The sequence below is a fragment of the Melozone crissalis genome, unplaced genomic scaffold (assembly GCF_028551555.1).
Source record: "Melozone crissalis strain CALT ecotype California unplaced genomic scaffold, PUWL_Pcris_2 ptg000013l_1, whole genome shotgun sequence".
Taxonomy (NCBI): Eukaryota; Metazoa; Chordata; class Aves; order Passeriformes; family Passerellidae; genus Melozone; species Melozone crissalis.
Genome location: NW_026535791.1, coordinates 57,621,676 through 57,631,963, shown reverse-complemented (window position 1 = coordinate 57,631,963; position 10,288 = coordinate 57,621,676). Strand labels below are relative to the sequence as shown.

Here is a 10,288-nt window from a genome sequence, read left to right as displayed (position 1 = left end):
CTCAGGGGTGACCTTACCACTCCCTACAACTCCCTGAAAGGAGGCTATGGTCTCTCTTCCGGGATAGCAAGTGACAGGACGAGAAGAAATAATGTTAAGCTGTGCCAGCAGAGATTTAGATTGGACATTAAGACAAAGTTTTTCATAAAAACGGGATTAGACATTGGAATAAACTGCCCAGGGAGGTGGCTAAGGAAAGAACTGGACGTGGCATTCAATGCCATGGTTTAGTTTTTCGGTCATAGGTTGAACTGGATGATGTTGCAAATGTTTCCCAAACGAACTGATCCTGTAATTCTGTGGGCCGGCAGCTCCAGGGGCGGCTGCGGGGAGCGGGGCCCCGGCTGCGCCTCCCCACAGCACCACGAGATGGCGCCGCTGGCCCAGGGAGCGCCGGGCGGAAGCGGCGGGGGAAGCCGCGCTGGGCCCCGCCGGAACGGAGCGAGGGAGCGCTGGAGGCGGCCGTGCCTGGCTCTCCGTGCCCGCCGGAGCCCCGCGCTGTCCGGGTGGGTGCGGGGACGGCGGTGCTCCCGCGCAGGCTGCGGCCTCCCGCCCGGGGCAGGGACCGGGCTGAGGGCCGTGGCAGCCGGGGCGAAACGGCGGCGGGAGCGGGAAAGCGAAAGGCTCAGGAAGGCGATGTGGGAGCCCGGGCGCCTGGCGGGGCTAAGGCCGGGGATTGTGGCCCCAGGCGGTGGTTGTGGTACCGTACGGGAGCGGGGCTTTGCCGTTCGTGTACAGTTTATCGGCCCGGGGCCTGAGGCGGCGAGCTCGGGCAGAGCGGCGCGCTGTGCGCTGGGGCAGCCGGGGCCCAGGGCCCGTGCTCCTGGCAGCCCTTGGTGTAATTGTGTGCCCTGCTAGCACGGGCCGGAGCTGCTCAGCGCTTCTGGAGCCTTTCGGTCACTTGCCGGAGTCTGGGCACGAGGCCTGTGAGACCAGGAAATTACTTACGCCTTCAAAAGCTGTACGGAGAAGTTCCATCCTGTTCTTTGTTTATGACTACATTGACCAGATATATATATACAAAACTTAACTAAACTGGGCTACTGATAATTGTACAGCTTTATATTCATACTTTATTTCTTCCCTCTGATTTTTGGCCGAAATAGCTTTTGGGTTTATGTCCTGAAGCTCAGAGAATAAAGACCCTCTTTTGGGGACCCACAGTGGATTACACTGCCTCAGCTTCTGATAGGGCCAAAAGATCTGTAATACATACTCTAAAGTTTGAGAACATTGTTTTGCGTTATGCTAATTTGTTTCCCTTCCATTCACAGGAGTTGCTGCTGTTGTTTTAAGGACATTGATGTGAACATCATAGTGATAGGTGGGTGTTCATAGCATTCCTCTTGGGATGAGAAGGAGCTGTAACTGTATCCTAAGTTCTGGACAAGTCTTGTATTTACAGCCATTGGCAAACCAGAACGCAGGGGAAAGTGTTGGGAATTTTTACCCCTTCTCTGGAAGAGAAATAACTTTTGCTGCCAGCTGTCCCAGCAATCACAGGCTTGTGTTTCTTCGTGACTGTAACTAGGGCACTTTGGTATTAAAGTTAACGTCACAGCAATGCACAGCATTAATCTGAAGCACAGAATGTCAGACCACTTTTCAGACATTTCCCTCTTCTGGTGGTAATTCTGCATCAGAAGTATAAAATGAAATAGTGTTCATGGGAGGATGCACACTACTGATGTTGTTATATTCACATTTTTTTAGCTAGTGTGTACTAAAGTGAGTTCAAAATACACAGCACAAAATTATGCTTGATCCCTTAAACTGTGAAGTTTACTGCCAGGGGATTTATTGGAAACACCTGTTACTCATGGGGGTTTTGGCTTTAAATGCCAAAATCAGTTTGGGGATAAAAAAAAAAAAAAAAAACACTTGCTGAAGTCAGGAGAAGTGTACCTGGAAAAGTAATTCCTTTATGTTAGCGTCACATTTTACTGAGTATCTCCTACTAACCATTGCCAGAAACAATACTGAGTTAGGGCAGCTCTGGCCTGTCTGAAGACAGTTTTCACAGCAGGGACAAAAGCAGCAGTGGGCAGAGGGGCTGGTCAGCGCTCGGTTGTTAGGGTCATTTCCAATTCAAATGTAGTTGGCTTTTTCATGAAAGTTTTGTAAAAATGTGTTTTGTTGAAGCCTGCTGAATTTATTGGAATTCCACCTTCCTTTTATAACATACTATGTTTTTACCATAATATCATGCAATAGTTAATCTTGTGTCGATGGATATTGTGAATAGTGGAACCCTCACTGGTCTGCACTGGGCTTGGAGTTGTTCCTGTTTCCTTCATGTGGCCACACTGTATCCAACACACCACTAGTCCCACAGTGTTCCCAGAGTGGGATTTACTTACCAATTTATAAACCCCAGTGCATTGAATTTGAGTTTAAGGTATTACAGACATTGTCTCCATTTGTATTGACTCCAAGCGAATTAAATGCTGTCATTGCTTTGATGGGATTTATCTATTTTCTCTAATGCTCACCTGCCTCAAGCTGGTAAGGGGGACAGACGTGTTTTGATGAAAGGGAGTACATCCCTGGTTCATTATCAGTGGAGAAATATTTTAAAACTGAGACAAGAAACTAGAAAAAATGTCCATCATTAATGATCAGTATAAGCAAACAAATCTCTTTCCCATTTTAAATTATACATTTGGTCATGAGTTCCATATATTCAATGGCTACATATTTCATTTTTTGAAGTATAAATTATAGAAGTAGAACTATTACATTTATTTTTCTGCTGCTTGTCATGTTTCATATTTGATGTAGTTTGTTTTGGAAGAGTAATTCAACTGAAAATAAAACAAACTCACTTTTTAATTTCGTTTCCTTGCTTGCAGCATTTTTGTGTTCTGCTTTATATTTGTAGTCTAATGTTTTATAAATAATTTATGAAAATAATTAAAGTTTCTATGTTGGGCAAAACAGGTTTTTCATATTTGGTAAACTAATACAGTTGGATGGTTTTGGCAGGGTTTTTCCCCTCCTTCCCTTTCAGAAAGCATAGGTACATGTTTTGTGTTAATAATAAAGTATCAGACTTTACCAATTATTGCTTTAAAAAACTATTTAGATTGAGATCAATACTGATTTCTGTTTATTCTGAAACTTGTTTCAAAGAAATTTTTGTCATGTAGGAATTAGAGTGAACATGAAAATTAAACACACCTACTTTTCTGAAGTAGAAAATGAAAGAATTGGATATCATGGGCTTAGGTTTTTAAGTATGAGAAAAAGACTTTATGGCAATCTTGACAGTATCCAGATATATCTAGGAAAGATATATATGGGGAAGAGACAAAAAGTATATGTGTACATCATGAGAGTGGAGACGAAAGTTCTGAAGAAGGCAGTGGTTGTAATGAGACATCTGAAATGCCCAAAGAGGGATGGCACAGCAATCTTCTATCTGTGCATGAGTTTTGGGTGCTAAGTCCCTGCAGTGTTTTGCAGTGATCTCAGTGCTGGGTTTCCTTCTTCCTCCAAGCAGGCAGGAGAGAATCCAGCCTGCTTTAGTTGCCCAATGCCTGAATCTGCAGCCTTTGCTGGCATGAGTGTTTCCATCAACTGCAGTGGGATGCTCCTGTGTGTAGAGCTTCTTGCAGACATGGAGTTATGGTGTTACCAGGGGTTTATGGCTTGGAGCTTAGTGTGGCCTTTGGACACAGCCAAAAGGACCATCATTTGCTTTTGTAGTTGCTGCATGATTTGCATTTTGTTTGGCCATTCCATTCTTCTTTCATACAGTATGGCTTAAGTGACAAAAAGTTGCTCTTTAATGAGTATTGTTAAATATGAGGCAGAACTGTTCTGTATTCATCTGCATTTTGAAAAAGCCTGGCTTTATCCTGGTATGAATCTACAGTGGTTTTAAGTGCTGTCTTGGCTATATTCCAGTGTTTCTGGGAATAGCATTTGACCATATCTTAAGAGTAGCAATAGGTAGTTTAGTGTACTCTGTTTCTGTTACCTTTCACTGGCACCTAAAATAAAGTTCAGGCTGAGAATGTCAGGAGAAGTATGTGAATGAAGCAGCTGACCTGTTAGTGTAATAAAATAGTTGTCAGATAGGAGGAGATTAAGAATATTTCTCAGTGATACATACTGGTAAACCACCCTGGATATGTTGGTGATTGTACATCCTGCCTGGTGGTTATAGAGCTCTTGTTCTCCCTTTCTACCCTCACAATCATTTTTTTCTTTTATTTTTTTTTTTCCTGTCTGGTTGCCCCTCTTCCTTATGCCTTTTCTTCACATTTAAAAATTGTGGTTGCAACGTAAACTGACCTGTGTTTTCTTCATGAGAGGCAGGATCAGATGCTGGAGGGAGGAAAACAAAAAAAGAGAGGCAAAGAGAAAGAAGAGACAGTATGTGGTCAAAAGTCCACCACAGGTTAAACAGAAACCTTGCTGCATGAGTGGAATCAGGATGGGTTTAATCATTTTATGGCAATTTTTTTTTTTATGCAAGTTCCTGTGCAGACACAGCTAAAAAGTGAAAACAATTTGTTTCCTTTAAGTTGATGGTTTTTGTTTGGCATTAATTTGGAGAATAAAGGTTGAGGAAGCATGAAAAAAGAGAAGAGCAATGGGAGAAATGTTCAGTTCCAGCATTTCAGGCTGCATTTTGTGGAAGGCTCTATTTTAACTTTCTCACTGTAGTGGAGAATTTTAAGGAATGGGATTTTTATTGCTGCTAATCAAAATCTATCAGTAAGAGACTTCAACTTGCCCCAACAGGGATGGGATACTTAACAGCTATAGGTCATAGTTCTCAAATATAACAAAAAATATATTCAGTGCCTGTGACCACCTTAATACATATATTTTTATGAATTAAAAAGCTACTCTTTTGTTTTCTAGTTCACCTTGATCATCACCAGAACAAACTCCACAAGAGATGGTAAGAGGTCTTCACAGGTTTCTATGGAATAGCTTAGTCACATTTTATATATAACATGCATATAAACACTTTCATTGAACTGTGAGTGCAGACATGTAAAAATTAGATGTAAAAGTCACTAAATTGCTTTGAAAATAGAATTCAGATTACAACAACGAGTGATTTGTCTACTCCTGGGAAGACTCCAGAGAAATAACAGGAGAATAACAGAGGACTCTGATCATTTGCCTTGGATTTATAGCTTTTGTTTCCTTGAGGAAATCTCTTATTTCCATTTATTCCACAGCTGAAAAAGCACAGACACAGAACTAAGTGAGACTAAAAGTGTTCCTTTCCATTTCCACCCAAATGTAAAACATTTCTGTAATTTCTTTTTTAACAGATGTATTTTTAAAATTCAAATGTAAGGTTTTCAAGGGTCGCTTTCAACAAAAAAAACCCTCACAAAAAGTAGTTGGACAAGCACCAGCATCACAGTTCCATCTGTATGAACTGGCTTTTTGTCTTCCTTTCCCCTAAATTAACAACTGGAGCTAGTCAGCCAGACAAATCAACCAGCTTGATTCCAGAGCTTTCAGTAAAGTCATCAAGTTCCTTTTTAGAAACATTTTATAAGAACCGGAGATAATTTTTGAGCTTTAAAAGAATATATTGTCTTTTTTGCAGATATATAGAATGTAGGAGATACCTGCTTTTGTCAAGCATCATGGTCTTTCAAAACTGGATTTTAAAGTATTTTAATATTTAAGGAAAAAATAGTCAAAATGTTTTAAAAGTAACTTGTTAATGTATCAGGTTTGATAATAGGACATTCTCATCTGTCTGCTGAAGGATGAGGAGTCAGTATGACATTCTTAAGCAAAGGGAAAGAGTAAATAAAGCATTGTTCATCCTAGCTGTTAGGTAGTTGGATGATTAAGGATGAAGAAGTTCCATATGGAAGGCAGATGCTTTCCTTCTACCCACTCATCCTGGGAATGCTGCATTTTGGGAGCTCCAAATGCATGGTCTTGTAGCAGTGCAGTGTTAGACCAAGAGGAGAATAGCAGTGAAGTTTCATCTCCATGAATTCTTTCTTTTCAGGAAAGATAAGTTGACTGCACTTTTAAATCTCATAGCTGAGGCACACAGCCCTTCACAAATAGGGTGCAGTTTTTGATCAGGAATACCTTAAGGAATGCAAATTTGTGGAGGTTTTCTTTATGTACTCTGTTAGCTGAAGATATTTTGTTTCTGAGAGCACTTAGGAATGACCTAAAAAAGATATAGCATTGATCTCTTATGGAATAACAGGCTAAATTTTCCAGAAAGAAAGGCAGCATGAGAGTTGCAATTTTTATTCCAAACTCACTTGCATTTGCTTTATTGTCTTAGAACCAGAAAGTGAAAACAAGTGTAAGTAAACTAAGTGAACCTCTCTGGATGGAAAGTATTTTTTAGGTTTGAGTTTTCTGGTTTTGCCTTGGGATTTCTTTTCACCACAGAATCATTTTTTAAAGGGACCAAGTGATGCCAGGGTAGATCAAAAAAAGATTTAAAAATTTTTGTCCTGCATGTCCTTAAAAAGAAAAACAAAAGGAGAAGAAACCGCCTTAATAAAGGACTGTAAATGTCACATTCATCTCTGAAAACGTCAGCTAGTTTTGCCATAGTTTTGAGTGTTTGCCAGAACATGGCTTAATTAAAATTTTCCTATTTAAAGTAGAGGCATTCTGTTTTACTCCAGATAAAGTATTTTCTATGGAAATTAAGACATGAGGGAAAGGGAGAAAATATTTGCTATTTAGTTTACTTGATCTAGGCTCTAGTGTAGTTTATAGCTTTGTTTTTTTAAGATCCTCTATTCTGTTTTGTGAGAGTAGGATGAGGTGGGAGATGAAATGGCTTGTATGAAGGGAGCTTAAGGCTACAGGGACTGTGGGGCTTTGTAGTTACTGGTGAAATCTGAACAGCATGAAATTTCTTTAAGGAAAACTAAGATTATCTGGAAGACAGGAGAAGGTGTGTTACACTATGTTTCTTTCTATAGAACTGTTTTTCTCTGTACTTTATCAGTGGCACTTTATTGCCTCTTTTCATGTTTTGGTTGGTGATGGATACAAAAGGGAGATTCACTGGCAGCTTGCATTTGGCTAAATACAGTCTTGTTTTTGATTGTGGCCACGGTGGAAATACGAACTTGTCTGAATTGCTGTTTGACCTTTTCTGAGAAACTTTGGCAGGCAGATGGAGGAAATACATTACTGGAGGAAATATGTTCCTGTTAAAATAAATGTGTTTGTTTAGTGCAGAGGAATCTTAATCTCTTGTGTTTTCTGTCTGTGGAGTTGGAAATTAGCTATAGGATGTAATATCTACACCTTGGAATTACTCAATTCTTAAAACTCATGTGAGTGTCTAAGGAATTGTGGACTATATCCACATGGCATATTTCCTAAAAAAGACTGTTTCTTACTGTAGTAGCATGAGCACTTGGAAAATACCTTCTGGACACTACAACTTCTCTGTTTCTAGTTCTTCAGTGATAGTTGATGCCAAAGGAGTCTCTTGTAGGAGTAATGAGGTGTGGTGCAAGTACACTGTGCTCATACATGTTGTTTTTCACATCTCTGTGTTCTATCATAGCTAAAGGATGACTAAAGATTGAAAGGCAGCATTGTCCTTGCATTTAGTTGCTCCCCTCGTTTCTCTCTCTCTTATACCTTTTTTCTGGGGGGGAGCATGAGTGCTGTGGTGTGTGTTTGATTGTCTGTGTTCTTTCCCTCTCCCTGTGTGCTCTGGCTGCAGGAGGACATGGAGCCGTGGTACTCTCACAAGGTGTACGCCAGGTACTGGAGGCACTATGACTCAGCCATGCGCTGGATGCACAGGCACCAGAAAGCCTACAGGAGAGCCATGGAGTCCTTGTACTGCCTGCCATGGCATCCCTGGCACCCTGCTGCAGCCTCTCCAGGCAGCCACTACTCAGACTGGCATGGGAATGACCTCCCACATATCCAACACTATTCTTCCAGCTACAGACCAGATGTCAGAGCTCCGTGTCACGGGGGAGCTCAGCAGTACGCAGGTGCCTACCAGGAGAGGGAGGATGCTGATGAGGACTCCGAAATGGAAGAGGAGGCTGAAATGGACTCTGAAATGGAGGAAGACTCTGAGTCTGAAGGAGAGATAGAGTATGACTTGAGTAACATGGAGATCACAGAGGAGCTTCGTCAGTTTTTTGCAGAGACAGAGAGGCACCGAGAAGAGCTGCGTAAGTTCTTGCTTGTTCTGTGTTTATTGGAATTATTACCAATATAACTGGATGGGACGTGCCTAGGCTTGTCTGGCCCTTGCTGCTTGACCAGAGGCAGCAGCTGTGGTGGTTTCACCCCAGAGACACCTTTGGCTAGCTGGATGCTGTAGCTGGGTGCTTGGGACAAGTCCAGACATGCAGGAGCTCAGGTTTACCTCTGGTGGAGAAGCTTTAAGGCAAGGTGAAGAAAAAGGAGTTGGTTCTGAAGGAGGGTTTCAATCCAGAACTTTATTCCTGGCACACAGATCCCTGAATCCAGCAACAGCTCCAACAGAACCACCGAACCGTGTGGTTGTTGTTGCTTTTAACCCCGGGGAGAGGGAAGGGGTAGGGATCCCACCAACAGGTAAGGGGGGGAGGTCTCAGGGGACAAATGACACCTGGATGGTCCAATGTCCCCCAGGGCTGAAAGGCATCTTTTGAACTCTGCCAATCACTCAACACCCTTCTGGAATGCCAGGACTGACAGACAGCACTTAGCAGGGGGCAAGGGAGGGCTAGGGAGAGGTGTTCAGCAGACCTGGGGAATAACTCGGACAAGCTGTGGCATCTCACTAAAATATGTGTTTTGTGGTATTTGGTGGCCATAACATTGAGTGCTGGGTGGCTTCAACATTTACAGGTTGTGTAAGAATTCACAGAAATAGGCCCTGCAAGTGAGGAAGTCAGCTGACTGAAATAGGCAGAACTGATGGGTGCACTTAAGTACCACTCATTAGAAGTAAGTGTCAGAAAATGTTTGGAAGTTTTTGGTGAGAGAGAAAAAAATTATGACTGCAAAGAGGAAAATAATATTTTTGTCCAGAAGACAGTAATTTGTCTTTAGTGCTGAGGAAAAAAGCTCCAGAATGTTTATGTGAATCTAGTTAATGTGCTGTATGTCTGAAGGGGGAACCCACAGGAAATGCTTGAATACATCACTGAACCCTAGAGTAACCCTCAATGTATTTTATAACATGGAGCAGCCATTTTGTTTGTTATTTTTTGGCTAACGTGGCAGTAAAATTTCATTACCCTTTTTTCCTCCCCCTGGATCCTCTTCATTCTGTACTATACCACAAATTTCTCTTTGTTGAGCATCTTGATCTGGACCCAAGTCCTTTGGTAGGGAATGTAAGTCAAGATTTTTCTCAGGTCTTGATCCTCAGAGGTATTGGTCATCTTTGTTTCTGTGAAATCCTTAAAAGAGTAAAGGATTATTCTGTACTTTATTGATACTTTACTCATATGCAGATGTTGCAGAAAAAAATTATCTGTTTTAAGAAAGCAGAATAATAAAAATAACTTTTCTCACATGACTCCAGTAGAAAATGTGTAATGAATGTTTATTAGAGCTTTTTCTGCTTCTCTGAAAGAGAAAACATTCTAAAAACGTATAATAAAGGCAATGATTGAAAGGGAAAGAAAAAGTATGTTAAATTCTTTGATCAGCAGGTATCAGAGGGTGAGCTGATAGCTCAACTTCACACTTCTCATCAATGTGATGCAGAGTTGATCTAGTTGGCAGAGGAATGTGAGTTAAGGGATTCTGTGGTAGTGCCTGGCATGAGTGCCTTTCTCATTGTGATTCTGCAGAATCAGCTTGGTGTTCTCTGTTGAAATGTTCCTTTGATGAGATACATGGTGCTTTAAGACACTGGGCTGCTTCTGGGAATGCAGAACATTTTCTTTGGATTTTTTTTTTTACCAGTATGATTAGTGGTATTTAAAGGTATGTGAGTGATTAAAGGTGTTATCCTGGAAATTGGGAAATCAGAGCTTAGAGATGTTCTCCTGTATGACCTTGGTATAGCTATTTAGTCTCTTCCTGACCCCTCACTGGCTGTGCTTGCTAAAAATATGATTTGTTCTTTATGATGAGCAGGTGAATTGGGGAGAAGTTTGTGACTCAGAATACAGATTTTACTTTTGTTCCTTCCACCACAGCAGAGCCTTTTGGAATGATTTGGTCTCTGCTCTGCTGTGTAGTAACCTAGTTCTGGATGAGTGCAGTTCCATGTGCTTCAGTGGCACTGCTGCAGGTCTTCATGCAAGTTCAAGCAGGCTCTGGTCTTTCACTACTGCAGCTTCCCTGATAA

General features: G+C 41.6%; 1 protein-coding gene across 1 annotated transcript in view; it reads left to right on the top strand.

Moving 5' to 3' along the window:
- Positions 1-417: 417 nt before the first annotated feature.
- The window catches only part of GEMIN8 (gem nuclear organelle associated protein 8), a 35,676-nt gene continuing 25,805 nt past the window's right edge, over positions 418-10,288 (top strand). Inside the window, exons 1-4 of the mRNA XM_054271683.1 lie at positions 418-506; positions 1,275-1,324; positions 4,876-4,915; positions 7,703-8,168. Of these exons, the coding sequence (XP_054127658.1) occupies positions 4,913-4,915; positions 7,703-8,168 (469 nt within the window). The 5' untranslated portion in view covers positions 418-506; positions 1,275-1,324; positions 4,876-4,912. The remainder of the gene's footprint in view (positions 507-1,274; positions 1,325-4,875; positions 4,916-7,702; positions 8,169-10,288) is intronic.